Source organism: Polypterus senegalus, chromosome 15 (assembly GCF_016835505.1).
Source record: "Polypterus senegalus isolate Bchr_013 chromosome 15, ASM1683550v1, whole genome shotgun sequence".
In the NCBI taxonomy this organism is placed as follows: domain Eukaryota; kingdom Metazoa; phylum Chordata; class Cladistia; order Polypteriformes; family Polypteridae; genus Polypterus; species Polypterus senegalus.
This window is the reverse complement of record NC_053168.1, coordinates 70,868,928-70,889,063: the sequence shown is the minus strand read 5'-3', so window position 1 is coordinate 70,889,063 and position 20,136 is coordinate 70,868,928. Positions and strand designations below refer to the sequence as shown.

Here is a 20,136-nt window from a genome sequence, read left to right as displayed (position 1 = left end):
CCCTATTAAGGGTTTAGAAAATATATTTGTGCGAGACTCAGCCCAAAGTAAAGAATATTTTTGGATTACACCTGACATGTCTAACAATATTGAAACACACAGTAGTAGTTTCATCTCTAGACTCACATGTGATTAAGAAATGATATCACCTACCTAACTTATGTGTTCATTGTTTAACACAAGACAATAGTTGACAATGATTTGAATTTTAATAATGTGAAGTGATTATTGTTCATGGCTTGTGACTGCAAGGTGCCATATTCTAATCTGCATTTGGCTATCTCACCATTGCCTTTCTGATGAGCTGAGCTTTTCATTTTCTTTGTTGCTTTTGGTAGACATCAGTTGTGGAGGACTAGTACAGAACGATTGCCAACCTCAGTCCTGTCTTGCAAGAGCTTTAGCCATCAACCGACACTGCTAGCACTGACACAAGAACCACCATATTAACCACCATATTTAAGGCTATGCATGAATGTTACCCATTGGGATTTCTTCATTTATAAGAAATCTAATAAATAGTGAGGGTATAGTATAATGTCTCAATATTGAAGACAGCAGTAGGTGCAAGGGCATTGTCACTAGTTACTGTATCATTTCCTGACAGCTAATTATCTCAGAGCTTCTTAATGAAATGCCTGATTTACTGTCTCTGATGTCATATTCAATTCATGATTTAAGCATAGTTTAAATTTCTAACAAGAACACATTTCAATACCGAAAAAATGTTAATGTTTGTTTCTGCAATGGGTGGGGCACAGATGGAGAGCTTGAGCTTTATTTCATTATTTTATCATCTGTGGTATGTTGAAACATAATCCCTCTGATCTTGGTCTTCTTATCTTGTCGTTAAGTACACATGATGTCTCTCTAATGGAGTTCTATTAAGTTTATATTCAAGGCATAAACTGAAACTGAAATGCCTTGGTTATTACATGCATGTTGTATAAATCCAAGGGGAGGAATAAGGAAGGACAGATCATGTAAAACATCTGGAGTAAGGAGGGGGTGTGTGGGAGGGTTGGGGGGCTCAAAAACACTGTTTCAGGACTATGTATTATTACAGGAGACTCCACCAGTGGTGGTTTTCAATAACTTTATGATTCAATAGATGATTCAAAGTTGATTTAAAATTGTTACAAATCTTGACGCTGTATTAGCATCAAAACCTAAATCTATAACTGCTTCCTCATTAGATGAACTTAAATAAATATCTACCAGCAAGAATCAATTAATGTTACTAATGTTACTAATGCCATTATTACTCTTTCTACCATATTCTGAAAAACAGTAACCCTGCATGTGCTAAAATATCAAGCTTCATTCTATTTCATCATGGCTTATCTTTGTCTCACTTAGTAATGATATTCAGGTGTAAAACAGCATTTGGTTTTTCAAAAATGTAAGGCTTTGCTATGATAAAATATGTAGTATCACCAGTTCAGTTTAGGATTATTGTCACACCTATAAAGTACAATTACATTCTTATCTGTGTGCTTGACCAACTAGCACCACACTACCTTTGTCCTTGTCCAGAAAACTCCAATCTTGCTCTTTATTAAAAATTTCTTACCAAAAAATCGAATAGGCAGTGATGAACAAATGAGCTGAGTTTCCATTCGTATGCGATTTTGTGAAATTGACTTTAACATTTGATTTACACATGATTTCACAACTGCAAAACTCACTAAAACAGTTTTGTTATGATCTACTCCTTTTATACATTGTTTTGTGTAAATTCCTGTGCAGTTTCTATTAATCTATATTCGGATTATACAGTTTTCATACTCAAAGAATTCAGATTTGGTTTTTAATTTTGGCTAGAATCTATCCTGAAAATGTTCATTATTTAATCAAATTCTACGGTGGTACTTTGTTTCTTGCTTTGGTGCTGCTGAGTTGGGTTTCTTTTTCTGCTGTCTTGTTTGTGGTGTCAGTTTTGCAACGATACAAAGAACTTTCATGATGTTTCTGGGGTACCCAAACTTGATTGATAAACCTTGTTTTGCTGCATCAAAAGACCTTTCTTTAGCTCTTCCTGGTTCCTTTTCATTTTCTCTTGCAATCCTAAAATCTGTTAACTGTTTTTTATTTGGAAGACAAGGATTACATCTTCCTAAAGCCTTTTAAATACTTCCATGTTTATCTGTGTTCTTTTCTGCTGTGTAATACATGTTATGAGAATCCATAACACACCAGTAAAAGCAATTCTACCCATGCCACTTGTTCACATCACCGCAGAGTTCATTTTAAAAAATGTAACATTCAGCATATATTCCATACAAAGACACACCAAAATGTATATTCTCCACATTACTGTGTTTACTCTACAGCCGTGACATAGTAACCGCCTTATCATAATGGATACTTCCCTTGATGTTTTTTCCACAAGGAATCTTTGCTTAAATACTAAATGACAGTTAGGCGCATGCAGAATTCCTGAAAATGCTTCCAGACAGGAATTAAATGCTTCTCTTCATATGTGAATGTCTGGAAGTGAAATGCAATTTATTTCACAATTTTTTTTTTTGAAAAGTGAAACACTGAATTTCATTGCAAATACAATTTTGCATAAATTATTTTGTTTATTACAAATAATTTCCATTAAAAATATTTTACCAATGAGAAATAATATAAGGCAATTACCCAGAAACAAGTAGCATTACAGACGTTATTTATACTTAAGGTTTAAGTCAGAATAAAATTCCAATATTGTTCTAAATGTATATATATCCAGAGTTAATACTGGTTAATTATGAGGATAACAGGATAAGTTGTTGGATCAGTGTGGTTCCAGTAAGACAAAAGAAAAAAAATAAACTTTTCAGCGGTTAACCTTTACAATTTAAGTCAAATTCAATGTTGGGGAATAGCATTAGAACATTAGAACAATCTAGATGAGAATAGGACATTCAACCCAACAAAGCTCACCAGTCCTATCTACTTAATTTTTCTAAATAAACATCAAGTCTAGCTTTGAAAATCCCCAAAGTCCTCTTGTCTACCACACTACTTGGTAGATTAATCAAAGTGTCTACAGATCTCTGTGTAAAGACTTTCTAATGTTTGCTCAAAATTTACCCTGAACAAGTATCCAACCGTGTCCCCGTTTTCTTGATGAACTCATTTTAAAATAAGAGTCTCAATCCACTGTACTAATTCCGTTCATAATTTTAATCACTTCAATTATATCACGCTTTTTTAATCTTTCCTCATAATCCATCCCCTGTAGCCCTGGAATCAGCCTAGTTGCTCTTCTCTGGGTTTTTTCCAGCACTGCTATATCTTTTTTGTAGACTGGAGACCAAAACTGCACACATAAGCAGCTTGAGCAGAACCTCCTTGGACTTGTACTCCACACACTGTGCTATATAACCTAACATTCTGTTTGCCTTCTTAATGGCTTCTGAACACTGTCTGGAAGTTGATAGCACAGAGTCCACTACGACTCTTAAATCCGTCTCATAAGGTTTTTTCAGACTTCCCATTGTGTATTCAAACCAAACATTTTTACTTAATTGGTATAATACGTTACGTTTACTGACATTAAACTTCTGCCACAAATCTGCCCAAGCCTATATGCTGTCTCAGTACCATTGTAATTATTTAATGGACTCCAAATTATCTGCTAATCCACCTATCTTGGTATCGTCTGCAACCTTAACCAGTTTGTTACTTATAATCCTTTCCAAATCATTTATACATATATTAAAAATAGCAGCGTCTCTCGCACTGACCCCTTATGGAACACCACTTTTACCACATTGAATGCCTCCTGAAAAAATACTCAATCACAGAGGCCATTTTTTAAAAAAACAAAACAAAATAAATAAATTAATTTTCCATTTGGCAACAATCACTTTGAAGGACTCACTAAAATTAAATGAATAATCTTGCATTTTTTCCCTTTTTTAAATCTCCAACTTCTTCCGTGCAATGGAAAACAAAAAAAGTCATCTTAGAGATCTATTTAAAAATACCACTTTTCTGATTAAAAGTCTAATAATCTAGTAGAAAACACCTAAAATATATGCAGTCACGAAAACCTGACAAAATAGTGAATTAAGCATCTCCAAATCAGATACAAATACAAATAACTGACACAATACAAGTAATATAGATTGTTATGAAAATCCTAAACAAAAGATGAAGTCTACATTACAAAGCAAAGATCTCAGGGTATCTAGAGATCCTTTCCTATAAAAACTAAATCACTTGAAGATTTTTGTTTGTTTTTAATCCATGATGTGCACATTGGTTATGATGTGCTGCCATCACATAAACAATGTCAAACACAAAAACACAGCATGCGGCAATGGAAATCTAGGGTAAAATAACACCAGCCACAAAGAAAATCAACAAAAAGATGGCACCATGATGACATTACAAATGAAATATAATTTTATACATGTAAGAAATATATAATAGCAGTGAACAAAAATGACCTAAATGGGATTCTGGGCAAACCAAATTAAGATTCATAAAAGGAACAGCCTTGCCTTTAATTTTTATTTTACAGTAATTTGCAATGTAATACTGGAAAGAGTTTTTAAAATCACTGGATCTCTTTGTTTTATTATGGCTGTTACAAGTGTAAAATGGTACATGGTGCAGCTTGAGTTAATTTTGTCATATAATAAGGGATTAGCAAACTTTTTAATTGCATTTGTATTTATCTTTCTATATATATATTGACATATGCAAGCACACCTAGTAAATTAGGACCATAGAAGTAATAAATTAATTGTTTTTATATTACATTTTTTAAGCAACCTTGAATTTGTGAGAGGCACTCTATAAATGCAACTTATTATTATTATTATTATTATTATTATTATTATTATTATTATTATTGTGGGCTTAACCAAAAGAGTGTAGTAGTCTATATTACAGAATAAATGTACAAAAGCATGAGCCTCATTATGATATAAAATATCATTATCTCTCATAATTTGCAGTTAAGTATTTAGGATAGGCAACTACAAATAACATTCAAGTAATGTTAAATTGTTATGAATATTATAAAAGGCTTCTGCTGGAGGAAAGGAATGATTATGTTTAAAAACCTTTACGTGAACAAGATCTGCTTCCAAACACTCATTTAGGTAGCCTGCTTTAATGCATACATGTGTGTGACACCTAATAAGGAAATGTGTAGGACTTAAAAACTTGTAAAAGTAGAGATGAACAAATTACATTTCATCTTCAAAGACATACATTCTAGAAAGACATTCATTTATTGCTAATACTTTATGATAACTTCCATTAATAAGTCATTAATTAACATTATATACTGCTTTACAGATTAGTTCGTGTGCATTCAAATTGTTACGTAATTATATATTAATTCACATACTGGTAACACTTTCTAATAACTTCCCTTAATAATTCATTAGCTCCCACCATGTAATGCTTCTTCAAATCTTTTCAGATCATGTATTCATTAGTTGTAGATCCTTTTGCGGTACCTAAATTAAAGCTGAAACCATTCATTCATTGCAAAGGTTTGTAAAGATTTATTAATGGAAGTTAATGAAAGCTATAATGCAAAAATGTTACATACTGTGATTATCAATAGGGAAATTCACAAGTCTTTAGCACCTTGAGTGGAAATGACTGATAAGTGCAAAACATGATGAGAAAAGTGTACCTGCCTGGTTTCATTTACTGGCCCTTTATTTCATCTTCTCAGTAAAACCATTATCACATATACTGAACATCATTAAAATAATGTTTATGAAGACAATATAAATGACAGTTTATTTCAAATTTTCCAATTAAATTTTCCACTTAAGATCTGGATTATTTATTCCCATGCGTTCATTTCCCCTGGAGAGCAAGTGTTCATTTTGGCTCATTGCATTTGGGAATATTTTTAGAAAGCAGCTGGGGAATAATTTGATTTTCATTTCATTGTTTTAATTAACCTAATTTACTGATTTAGTACGCCACTGTAAACCAGCCAAGTAATCATCCCCTTTTTGCATGACTTTCTATTGATCCAGAGGTTTCAGGAAGTTTTATTCTCTGTAAATGTAAACACACAAAGTGGTTCAGTTTAGGAAAGAGTTATATTAAAAATTCACATGTGTTCAATTATCATTAGATTAATAAATTAAAGGAAATAGTTTAAGATATTTATTTGTTAATATTTACTGAATAATATTTGGAATCTTTAAGAACTTGACATGTACAATCTTTGTGCATATAAAACTTTATATTGCATAATGTTTAATGGTTTTGTTGAATATTGCATTGTATGTAATTTTAGTTGTATATGCAAGAATGTATAATACTCATGGGTTACAAATGGTTGTGTGCTACTTAAAAATAGAATTTCCTGCCAAAATAAGAATTTTAGAAATCATGTTTCAAGAGGGTGACTTTCTAAACAAAATGTATACCTATACTTTTTACTCTGTTTCAATTATTAGATGAACTTCAGGTGGTGGCATCTCCTTGTCCTTCATTGCACTACAAAATTTAAAACGATTATCAACAATCTTTTAGAAAAATAATGTCTCCATTAATAATGAATGCAAGCAGAAACAGTTCAAAATGTGGTTTACAAAATGATATAGAAATCTCTGAATGCAATAAACATCTGGATAGGAGACAATTAATGTTTAATATGGGATTCTGAAAAATGGGATCATGCAGGATTCTATATTCTGTGTGGGGTCTTGTTTTCTTCTACTATATCTATTTTTCAAATCATCTATTAATATCAGAACCCACAATACGACTAGCAATAATGTGTTTTAGGGTCAGATTTGCTTGTGCCTTGTATTGGGAGCATATTGAGTTTGTAATAATAATTGACAGTACATTTCAGATCAAATCCGTCAAAGTATTGACTGGTAGTGGTGGATTATCTATTAGCCTATCTTTTGCATTATCTGACTCCTACGGTTCTTTTCAAAAGTTTGATTAAAAGAGCCTATGCGTCTTCAAAATGTGCTCAGTGATCTATAAAACAAGCTGTCTTTTCAATATAAAATGCTCTTTTAAGAAGTTTAAGCCATTGTGCATTATTAAGTTTATTTCTTCTTTCCTCAATATCTACAAGGTCATACCATATCTAGCAGAGTATTCAGCACAACTCCTCATCCAGGCTTTGGCCTTGTCACATCTGGGGCCTCATGTATAAACGGTGGGTACGCACAGAAATGTTGCGTAAGAATGTTTCCACATTCAAATTGCAATGTATAAAACCTAAACTTGGCGTAAAGCCACGCATATTTCCACGGTACCTCATACCCTGTTATACGCAAGTTCTGCGCTCGGTTTTGCAGACTGGCGGCACCCAGCATCAAAGTAGTGCACTGTTCCTGTGTGGTTACCCTTTATTGCTTAGATCCACATTCCTGATGCGGCTTTATAAATACACTGAAACTAACCGCATATTGTTTATTAGTGTACTGCATCTGATTGTAGATTACCTGTAACAATATAATGGTCTAGGGAATAGCCATAATATTTCAAATACCATAACTGCTTTAGCATTGTTACTCTCACTGCACCATCTTCTTCTTTTTCTTCTTTCAGCTCCTCCTGTTAGGAGTTGCCACAGCGGATCATCTTTTTCCATATTACTCTCACTGCACCACTCGGAGTATTTATATCACTGTATCTGAGTGGGGAATCACAGAAGCAGCCGATTGGAAAGAGAATTATTGGTATACAGCATCAAGCACATGCTGTCTCAGCCACTGCAAAACGTTTCAAAGCCTTTCCTGTACGGACCTCGCGGTTCAGAAACAGTTTCATCCCAAGAACTATAAATGCACTCAATCAATTGCTCCTTGTAGAACTGTTTGTACTTATAAGTACAATCACCCACTGTAAACTTGCACTACAGTTATAATATTGCACAACCTGCGCCACTTTATAAAGCGTGTATTTACATATGATGACGATATCATTTTTAAGATAAAATGCAGCAAAATACGTTGATTATATTACACAGACAAAACTTAAACTTCATTTAAATAATCTGTATTGTTAATAATTAAACATGTGAGGACAAAGTGCCGCAGCGCTAGCAAGTTCACGAATTGTTCCTGCCTCATGCTGCATATTTGCTGAGGCTGGCGCGACACTGTAAGGACAGATGGATAGAATAATTAAACATGTACTATGAAGATATTTCAAAGTTCCTTAAAAGTTTTGAAGAATCGTTGTTGTAAGCTTACAGATGGCTTAACGTCCATAACAGAGCTGATTGTGTGGCGATTGGGTATTTGGGGAAAGAAAAGTAAGGACAGGAATTGGAAGTTAGCACATTTGAAAGAGACAGTACTGCTACAATAATTTCATCGAAAGTTGCGCATGGCGCAGCAGCATCTTGTGTGAGACAAGAACAACCACTGCGCCATCGTGTTCCCATGTTTAATAACATGCTTTCATTCTAATCATCATGAAAATTATATTACGTATATATCTCAGTATTGTAATTATTCAGAGAGCTGTACGTTATGTCACTCGATCAACTCCCTTTTGTTGATTATACCACGGTTTATCTGAACAAATAGTATGTTTTTCCTTTGCCTCCACTTGGTATTCGCTGAAATCCTTCTATTTTCCCCCATGCTTTTCCCATTGTCTTTTCACAGAACGCTGAGCTTAAGGGCTATTTATATTGATTTGCATATTCAAAGAGGTGTAATTCTGGGAGGAATTGGGGCAAGACAGCAGGCACGTGCATGTGCGTTACTTTTCAAGCTGACTGGGATTTATGTTGCGGAAGAACATGGAAATAGGAGTACTCACAGATTTCTGCATCTGGATTTTTCTATGCATAAGCACATTTCGGCTTTTGTGCTTACGTCATGTTATAGTGCGAATTCTACACACGGCATTATGCATGAGGCCCCTGGACTCCTGCATCTCTCTGATGGTGGGGGTACCAGAGTGCAGCCGATGCAGATGATTGAAAATGCAGCTGCACATCTGGTGTTCAACCAGCTGAGGTGGGCACATGTCACTCCTCTCTTTAGAGGAGGTCCCTGCAGCTGCATAAATTAAGTTCAAATCCTTGATGCTTGTCTACAGAGTAGTCAGTGGATCAGCACCTATATAAATGGACACTTGTCAGATCTTATGCTCCTTATCGGCCACTAAGGTCTGCAGATAAATGGCATCTGGTGATGCCACCTCTATGTGGTATCAAATCTCAGTCTCAGACTCTTTTCATGTATAGTTCCTAGCTCGTGGAATGAACTGCCAGCCTCTGTTTGATATACTGCCTCTCCCAATGTGTTTAAAATGCATTTGAAGATTATTTTGTTTGGTGACTTTCAGCCAAACTTACTCTTAGGTTTTGTAATCTGGGAATTGCAGCTAGTTTTTTTTTGAGCTCTTCACTTGTTTTGTGTCCTTTTCCTGTGTCACTTGTATCCAAACATTCCCCAGACTAATGTTAATTTGAATAAGTCGACCTCTTTTGTAAGTTGCTTTGGATAAAAGTGTCTTCTAAGCAAATAAATGTACATTTTTAAGCTTGCAGATAAAAACTGTTTTCATGGCAATGGCAAGATGTTAATAAGAGAATAATATTAATGAGAATAGGCCTAGAGTTGGAGAGCAGCTGGTTAAATACCCAAAGATCACCAAGAAAGTACAGAAATAGAGAAGTAGTACTGTACAATAAAAATAACAGATAGCATAGTAATAAGTGTCTGGTGTATCCATTGCACAGTGTCTCCATTTCTCTGTTTGAAAAAGTTCAATTGTATATATTTTATATTGTGTAAAAAGAACACTCTAGTTTATTTTGTATAGAATAAAGATTAGTTTAAGTAGTTAACAAAAGAATATTTTTAAATATGTCTTAACAGACCCCCGTGTTTTAATAGAATTGTAAATTATTTTATTATGAAAAAAGACAAAGAGATCAATGTTTGAAATTCACTTTTTTTAATTTCTTTGTGGATAGTTTTTTTCATTTAATTAAGATGCTTGAATGTTATTATGAAGTATGTTAGATTTAGCTTAATTTACTGATATTAGCTGAAAACATTGAAGATGTCACTCATTCCCAATAAAATAAATGTGTTATTTTCAAATAGATGGTGGAGATGGTCCTGTTTCCAAGTATAAAAGAGAAAGACAGAGCAAATTTAATAGCAGTTTAAAGAGATGCTGCCAAACTTATTGTAGATTTAACATTTCCTTATATTATGATTAAAAGTGGCCCTCAGTCTGTCCATAGCCTGAATAACACAAATGAAGCTTGAAAGTACACAAAAATTGGGTCTTTATTCAGTGAGACGTCTAGCAAAATTACACTTTTTATTGAATACAAGTGAGGAATTAGCACTGGGTGAACAAAACCTGGCAAACAAATAGAAGGGCAAACAACAATTTTGCTACCCCTCTAGGTCTAACTTTAATGGTCTTGGACTTTATCTACTGTGGACCACCAGGGGCAATTGCGGGCAATTCTAGAATGGGGATGGATCCCCTTGATAACACTTCACAATGACTGAGATTTGCAAAGACACACAAAATACAAAACTGGGTTGTGAGAAAAAAATGTTCAAAGCTACTGCTGTACAGCAACAGTAGGTTACTCTGTTATGCTGGCTTGATTAAATCAGCCGTATTGTATAAGCTACAATAGTTTCTCTACCTTAATGACTTTTTATCAACTATGAAATTCTTTATGATACATTCAATACTGTAATTCTGTCAGTTTTTTTTTTCTTTTTGCTGTAGAAGCATTTAAAACACCTCACCTTAAACAAATAAAACCTTCTACATTAAGGCAAGTCAATCGCAAAAATGCTTAATCTAAAGCAGTGTCACAGGGGGTCCAAGCCTGCCAAGCAATACAGAGTGCAAGGCTGGAAAGAGCCCAATAGGCTCCAGTTCACCAGAGTGCCCACTCACACTCATGAAGGGGCCACTTTGTAATCAGCAATCAATGAAACTTCAGAGAAAACTCACGCAGATATATAAGAGCATACAATCTCCACATGGACTTCATCCAGGCTTATGTTAAAACCCAGGATGCTGCTCTATTGTTCTGTAATAAAGAGGCTTTTTCATTTTTTTGATTATTCAGCAAAAGGATATACTCACTAGTTATAACATTAAGGCGCAGAAAGAAAATGTAATCCTTTAAATTACTGGCTATACTAGGGTATGTCACCTTTAATCAAATAATACATTTACCATATAAGAAGCAGCACGATTTCATTTCCCAGGCTCACTTGCTGTCTAGGTGTCTGTATGTTCTCCTCATTTCTGTGTGTGGTTTCACTACAGTTTCTTCTGCATTTTAAGTTGTTTTTTTATCTACAATAAATTAGTCAAGTGAAGGTATGTGCTTATGTATGAGTGGTCCATAGGTTGAACTGGCAAATATAGAAACATCATAAAAGCAGCACCCAGGTCAAACCTGGTACTCCAAACCTGTGTGTGGCAGCAGCCCTAATCATTGCTCCAAAATTCCACCTCAAAAAAAGAGTTTTATTGGATAGATAAGTTGTAATATGAACCAATTATAGTTCAGAGATGTTAGTCATTCTTGTCTGACAGATCATTTCAGTTTGATAATTTGATGTTAAAAATTTAATCAACTTTGATGTAGATGGATGGCTCAGTATGACTTGATTAAATTATGATTGACACTTTATTTTGCAGCCACATTACACTTCAGAGTGTAAGTCTTTAATCAAGAAATTCTATTGTCATATTTTGAGTTCTGGTAACAGGAAAGTTGTAGTGACAGGGATTTGCTCATAATAAAATTGTTCTTTGACAGACAGAAGCAAAAATGATGTTTAATTTGGAAGAATTTAACAAAAATGCTGCCATTGGGAAAAAGCACATTGAAGCATTCCATCCAGATGATAGAGGATCATATTGGTCGAGAAAGACAAATGTCAGAATTAATACAGGTTAAGGCTGGCAAAAATCAGACAATACAAGTTTTTACGTAGGGGTCCGAAATCAAAAAAAAGCCCCTAAACAGCCTGATGAATATAAAAACAAAATCCAATGAAATGATTTTCAAAGGAGCAGTCAACATGAAGTGACTTCATAGAACAAAGTTCTACTTTTAAATGTTTGAAGACATGAGAAAACTCAAGTGACTAATCCAGAATTCTAATAGGGGGGCATAAAAAGCCATCCATCCATCCATTATCCAACCCGCTATATCCAAACTACAGGGTCACGGGGTTCTGCTGGAGCCAATCCCAGCCAACACAGGGCACAAAGCAGGAAACAAACCCCAGGCAGGGCGCCAGCCCACCGCAGGGCGGTATAAAAAGACATTATAATTAAATGAAGAATGAGAATTTGAAACTAGCGAAAGAAAAATACAGTACTTTGAAATTGTATCATATTATTACTATTACTGTATATTATATTGTAAACATTTGAAGTGTTTCTTTTCAGCATTAGGAATAAAAACAGAATTTTTTAATGGACTGTCTCCTTATGAAAGTTTTCTGGGGAGATACACATATGAATGACATTTGGTTGAGTGTTGTGTTTTAAGTGATAAATTCATTATTATCTACATATCAAAGAAAAAAATAAAATGTTTCCAGAAAGAAAATATAATAATACCCTTGGAAAAATACCTTTCCTAAATTCTCCGACAAACTTTGTCAGAATCTAAGTCACCACAGCCCATTCCACTTTCATGGGGTCCATGCTGAATGATGTACTTACCCCATACAAGTGTTGACCACCTGACTAATTACGACAGTCAGTAACACAGACAGTTAAATGCTGCCATTAGCCACAGGATCAGTAAACTTTAGCCAGAGTAAAAGACAGAAGAATAACTCCCTAGAAGAAATGTGTGGGTAAAACCTCTAACCATTTCAAAAACCCTGTCTGACTTTATGATGCTCATCAAATTTCTTAATCATCCTGACAATTGTAAAAAACATAAAAATTATAAACTATTGTATACCATGCCTCTGTACTTGTATAATACCTCAGAATGCTGTTCACTATAGAAAGGTACTATATCATATAAAGGTTTGTTTAGTTTGATGGAAGTAGAGAAAATACCTGGGATTGAGATTTAACAGAGGTGTAAGAAACAGAATGGCCTGTTGTTCCATTTATTTTTATGTGTTGGTTAGGCACCTTCAACAATATGCACAGAAACTATCTGAACAACAAACAATTATTACTTTGCAGCAGACCTTTGTCACCGAGCTGCATTACAGATAGGTTAGAAAGCTGACTTCGTTTTGACACACAACAGCCATTTTCATAAATTTCAGCTGTAGCCATCAGGCTGCAAACTTTTGCTCCTTAGGGTAAAGAGCAACAGATTAAGAACTCTTTAATTTGAAGGATTTTGAATTCTGTTAATTGCAAAGATGCTGCTGAATTCTGACTTATCATTTAGTGCATTGTAATTGTTCTTCTTTATATTCTTTAAATCTTGAGTGTGTGTATATATACAGTAACACTGGATGTCAGTTGTTGTGTCTTGGCCTATTTTCTTGTATCTGTCTGACAATGTCTTATGTTTCGTACTTTCCTGTTGCAAACAAATTTCCCTCTGGGATAATAACTTCTGCTTAATCTAACTATACACAAAATGAGAATAGATGCATTCCTGTTTTAAATTAAAATAATTTTCATTTTAATTGCAACAATAAAAGCTGTATATATTTAGTATATACTGTGTGTTTTATTGCTGGTTCAAATTGTCCAAAGAAACCATGTAACAGAATGGAAAATACAGAATATGGTGAAATGGCACGTGGGATGCCAGACAGTACTGATAAATCTGTTATTAGCCTTGCACTAAGATTTCTCCTATTTTACTTGCAGCATGTTTATTAAAAACTGCTTTATATTTGGCTGAAAATAATCTGCCAGTTTCACCATGTATTGCTATAGTGTGCTGAAACCGTAGGGCTGCCATGAACAAGGGTAGCCAACACACTACTGCAACAAGACTGTCAATTCTCTTTACTAATTGGGCCTTTTACATTGACAGCAGGCTAGCTTTTTTCAAGAAAGCACTATAAAGAAAAATCAGTGTTAAAAAACTAATCACACACACTTCACAGAAAACATAATTTCCTTCCCGTTATTGTATTCTAGCAGCTTTGAAGAAATTAAAAACTGAAAGGCAAATAAAGTGGTACTGAAGTGTTAAACTTGGAGACATGTGAGTCTCCCTTCCCTCCTGCTGCCAATAGGTTTTTTTTCTGAAATGGACAGCTCTGCTGCTTAACAACGATATACATGGTCCACTCACCTTAGGGTCATTGATTATTAGACTATGTATTTAAGGCTTTAAACAACACTCAAGGTTAGTTGAATCTTGTATTCAAGCATTTCTGTTTCTTGTCTCTCTCTCACACTTTTGAGCTCTTGAATCCTCTCCAGGTTTTCAAATTATATTCTCATTTTCCCTTTTAATACTATTTTTTAATTCTGCTTGCTTTGACTTTTGTTTGTCTATGCTGCGGCCTAGACCAGTGGTTTTCAACCTGTGGTATGTATATCACTGGTGGTATGTAAGAGAACACAAATAAAAGTGGAGAAAATAGTGGACCTTAAAAGCACTGTTGGTTATACAGCAGCCAAACTTGAGTCTTTGTTGCAATTCCACTGCTTCATCTCATGGTGCTCATGGACGCTTCATTTTTGTCTCTTCTACCTGGTCTCATTCTCCTCTTCCAAACTTTTTCCCTACACCAATCTGAAGTCTCCCACTGCTCACATGTGCTTTACCTTCTGTATCTCCTTGAGCCGATCCATGCCAGGATTGAGACACAGCAGGCCTCAGGTGCCAAGGCTGCTAAATTTTTGTAAAAGAGGGCATCCTTACAAGTAATACTCTTCCCATCCTCCCCTTCCATACTGTGTATGAGCAGTATGAATATTGTTTCTCAGTCTCTCTCTCTCTCTCAGGTCTGGTTTAATGATGTTACAGTATTTTAACTTTTCATAAAATTTGTTGGTCTGACATAATATTTAGAACAGTTTTAGAAATTGCCAGACTAGTGCAGAAGAATATATACTGAGGATCAAAGATGATTGTTAATACTGTCACACACGTGCAATTGGGAGAGACAGTTGAAAGGCCTTAAGAATAGTACTACCACACCAGACAAGGAGGTGTTGAGCTGCACTAACTCTCTTTCTCAATCTTCTGCAAACCATCTACGGGAAATCTCGCTAGGTCCCTGCACCATGGGTGACGTCACTTCCAGTCCCGGTCCCGATGATGTCACATCCTGTCTCGGGCTTTATAGCCACCATCTTTTCATTTTACAATCAGTTCTATTTTGGACTCAAACCTGTGAACATCACAACCGATTCAATCCATTTGCAGCCAAGGCACAATATACGGGTGGCTGCCCCAAACCTTTTTGATGTTTGTTTCTTTGAAAACTTATGTCAGCAGGATTTTTTATTTTACTCATATATTTTGCTAATTTACTTACAAATTTCTTGCATCATACATATTAACATTTGTGTGTTTATGTCCCTTATTTGTTTTGGAGGTCTCTCTGAAGGGCTACATCCGGGGGCAGTATCATAGGAGGGAAGGAAAATTGTTGTAGCATTAAGCACACGTTTCCTAGGGCTTAGTATTCTCCTGAAGACTGGAATAGGACCAGGAGATGAAACATAGTCAAAACCAAGAAGATGAAACCTATTGCACCAAAGCCTAATTGCTATTCAGAAATCAAAGTGAGAGCGAAGGAGCTCTAACCTGGGGTTTGTGAAACAAATACAAAGTTGGCCAATCCTTGATTCTACAACATGAGTTGAAGTGCCCCCAAGAAGGGCTTTAAAATCATCTTCAGAGACAAAATCCAGGGGAGTGAACAGTTGGAAAACATTCTATTGACAGGAAGAATTCAGGCCATAGAGAATGATGGAGGAAGAAATGGGCACACATCCTAGTATATCAGTATAGATTTTCAAGTGTTAGAAAGTGGACAGGGCGCCCAAGGAGATGCATTTTTGAAAAGAACAAAGAGGCAGTAGGTCTTTACTGTTTTCTCTCTGTTACTGTTTAACTTACTTGCCTTTTGCATGTTTCCATTCCTTATTTGTAACAAGAACTTTATTGTTTAATAGTTTAGCCCGATTCTCTTCACTCTAGGTTTGGGGTCATTATGAAAGCACCACTTATTTTTCATAGTTAATTATTACTAGTTTGATATTTTGCGTGTAGATAATGAACACTTTATAATTCATGTAATGTCGGTATAACACTCATCCAGTTTATTATTCTTTTTACCAAAATTTCTGTGACGTATAATCAAAGTTTTTGATCGTCTCACCTGTCTGCTTCCATCAAGGTTTCCCGACTGCAGAGCCCAGGCCGACACGGTATTAAAACCCTTTACCACATTGGCATTTGGCATCAATTTGCTGAGATATTCTGCATTGGATTCTGAGTACTGATTCTTCTTTAAGTTATTGCTAATGTCCACCAAAACCTTCCCTTCTACTTGATTAGAGATGTCTGAGAGAAAGTCATAGTGTTCCCGATGTACAGCCAAAAAAATCACCTGTGAATACTCTGCAGCTTCTTTATGAGACAGGACTTTGGCTCCTTTGGGGAGAAGGCTGGAATTTTCAGGATTGCGACTTCCGTATACTACAAGATAGCCAGCTTGTAACAATCTTAATCCCAGAGAGCGACCAAAATCTCCTGTTCCAAAAATGCACACTGTACCCAGTTTGTCTTGTGCTTCAAGTCCAAGAGGTGACATATTTAAGCAGTCGTCCTCCATGTCTCTAAAGAAGTAATAAAAAAATGACTGCCATTAACAGAAAAGTCCATCTTTATAGTAATGAAGTATTCTAAGGCTTATACAGCTTTAAAAAAAATTTAACAGACAGTTTCATTTTTCTTTTAGATTTTCTTGGGAATATAAAAAAGTGTAATTACTGTTAAAATGCTACAGAATGACAGTCTAATTTGCATAAGAATTAACTCATCTTTAATAGAAAATCAGAAAGCAACCCCTTATCAAATAAATAGCAAACAGCCAGATTTATTCTCATAAGAATGCTTTCATCTCCTAACAAAAATTTAGATTCAGTATTTGTTACAAAACAGAGTGAGCCACTAAGGACATTTTGATCTTACAGGGGAAAATGGCAACAGTGAAGTGTCATCTGCAAATGAAGTACAAATGACTGTTATCAATGCATAATGGAACACTCAACCACAAAAGGAGGCCAGTGTTGTTTTAAAACTCATCTATTCTCAGACTATTGATTTAGAGTGGCTTACCTAATACACAAACATATCCTGGCTTCACCGCGTTTGGTTTCAAATCAAAAAGATAAGTAGTAATGTAGATTATTGATTGAATAAGCTGATTTTTTGAGCCCATGTGGATAATGTGTTTATCTGTAGAAAACACAGTATAGCATTTCAATTGCTTTTTTTTTCTTAATGCCTCTTTGCTTTTATAATGGTTTTAGCTATTGTACCTCTTAATGTGACATAATGGCAATGTGTGACAAAATAAACTGAAGTGGAAATATCAGACTTTTCATTGATTTAGCATGATATATGAATGACATGTCAGTCAGAGATTCCACCTTATAACTCCAAGAGACTGAGCTTCATTCCCGGGTCTGGTCACCATCTCTGAGGAGCCTGTATGTTTGCTCTGTGTCAGGATTGTTTTTTACTTTGGATACTTCTTTTGTTCTCCTGCATCCTAAAGATGTGCACGTGTTAGGTTAAATGGTGGCTGTAGAGTTTCGCAAAATATTTGCTGGCTTCTGTGACTCTAAAAATTAGGCTTAGTGGGTTCACTTAATGGACGGATAATGGATTGATAATAAGAAATGTGTTTAATAAAATAAAAATAAAATAAAATGTAGCTTCACATAAAAAATAATCTTCATTAACATGGATTAATCAGCAATGAATTTTTCTATAAGATGAAAAAGAACAGAATGTGGCAGAAACAGACAACAGACTCTAATATACAGTTTTATTTTTATCTGTACAAGATAAATATTTTCCATTTGATAGTGGATGAATTTATTTGGTTTACTTGTCTAATTCTTTAAAAATAAATGGGTCCATTAAGCCATTAAAAGCCTGAGCTGTCCAAAGCATGTGGTGTTTATAGGTAGAGTATTTTTATATGTGTTTCTGTCTTTCTGGCAAAAAAAGATACAAATTAATAACAAAGCTAACAATGAATTCACACAAGGCTCAGTTTCAAAGCTTCTCAATTATCATCAGGTAACAATCCAAGTATTCCATAATTGGAACTGAACAATAATAAACATACAAATAAAAATGTAACACTTACAAACTAGTACGGAAAGCCATAGGCAAAATTCAGATGAAATGAAGGACAAAGTCTTGAATGATTAGATCTGAACAAGAAGGCTCTCAACTGGAAAGCTTTGCTAATTTATAGAAATATATATCCAGCCTGCCAAAATGTGTTGCGTCTGACAAGGAAGGTTATGTGCCTTCTGATTTGGAGGTGCCGTGAAGCTCCAGCAGCTTTCTCTTACACTGTATACTTTGTAAACATACCTTTCAAATAAGCGTTGTGGCTGTAATTCAGCAGCTTCAGAAAGGCTGCCAACTAGAAAAACTCCCTAACAAGTGCCAACAAATTAAATCTGTTTTTCCAAGGATTGTGCAAGCTCACGGAATGCTGGGATAATTTCAGTGTGTTGTTGATTCAGATTAAAACACGTGTCTTATAAGAGATTCCTATTAGGTGAATCAAGATGACAATCTACTTCATTCAGGATATATTCTATAACCTTCAGACTACTAGTTTAAAAGATTACATCTAAAGAAAGAACTTGTCCACAGTTATGTTTTAGTATAACATCTACTTGAGAGAATTGATCTCTTATATTTTTGTAAGGATCTGTACAATTTAAAGTGATCTATTTTCAGTCACAATTTTCTGTTGATTAACAGGCTCTGTTATTATTTAACATGGCAACAGCACTGTCTGGTAAAAGAGCTAAGGTGCTGCACTGTTGACTTTCAAATACACATTCTACATAGAAATCTTAGGGCTACCTTCATTAGTTTAGTTTATAATGTCTGTTTACTGTACTTATTTACTCTAGAAACAACATGTCATCTGTAATTATTTCAGTCTGTGTTAATGTTTTGGAATTTGTCATAGTGAGAATATACTTTTGGTAAAATGGATTTCTACTTGTTTTCTCTGTTTTCTCTTCTGGTGAAGTGAAATTCCTATCTCTGTACCCCTAAGGGACCTTTAAACATTCCAATAACATTTTCAAGAGAAGTTTCTTTATCACTTTCTCTTTTTTTCAATGGGATAGTGGCGTTACAGTACCAATGACATTGTTAAGTCAGAATCTTTTTTGCAGTTGCAGATTCTCTGTTCTTAGTTTGTTTTGCAATTTCTTTTCTATTCACAGAATGCAGTAGATGGAACTGAGAAAAATCTGCTCACTTTTATTTATGTCATGTGTTTCTTAATGCAGAAGTATTGTGCTTTGTCAATGTCTTCATGAGCAGGGTTATAAATAGATGTACAAAATAAATGATGGGTAAAATTAAATTGACTATTTTTGCATGGGCTACTTTTGGCCATTAACTGAGTAATTTTTATATTGCATTGTTATAATTTGTGTAACCTATGGGGCAACTACATTATACTACATTTTCCATGTCAAGCAAATGACCTACATCTTTTGCACTACCAATAAATATGCTGTCTTTGTAGTGTGCACACCCATAATAGAACAATACTGAGCAAACAAAAATGGTACATAGATGCAATTAATCTTAACTGCTAAGACTAAAAATAAAGTATGGGAACCCAATTCATTATGTCATATTGTCACACATGTGCGATTAGGAGACAACTAAAGAGCCTGAATAATAGTAATTCCATACCTGACTAGGGGTTGGCGAGGTGCACTAATTGTCTCTCTCAATCCCTTACAAACTATTCTTGGGAAATCCTGCCCGGTTCCGGTGCCACTGATGACGTCACTTCCAGTTCCGGTGTGGCCGATGACATCACTTTCAGTCCTGGCACTGCCAATGATGTCACTTCCGGTTCCGGCCCTGATGGCGTCACTTCCTCCACTTGTCTTTAAAAGCTGACACCTTTAGGCAGCAATTCAGTTCTGTTTTGGACTCGCATG

At 35.0% G+C, this 20,136-nt stretch overlaps 1 protein-coding gene across 1 annotated transcript in view; it reads right to left on the bottom strand.

Annotated features, from left to right (window-relative positions):
- steap4 (STEAP family member 4) overlaps positions 1–18,566 on the bottom strand; it is a 79,745-nt gene extending 61,179 nt beyond the window's left edge. Inside the window, exons 1-2 of the mRNA XM_039737018.1 lie at positions 18,294–18,566; positions 16,290–16,749 (exon numbers count right to left, since the gene is read on the bottom strand). Of these exons, the coding sequence (XP_039592952.1) occupies positions 16,290–16,749; positions 18,294–18,313 (480 nt within the window). The 5' untranslated portion in view covers positions 18,314–18,566. The remainder of the gene's footprint in view (positions 1–16,289; positions 16,750–18,293) is intronic.
- Between the last annotated feature and the right edge of the window lie 1,570 nt (positions 18,567–20,136).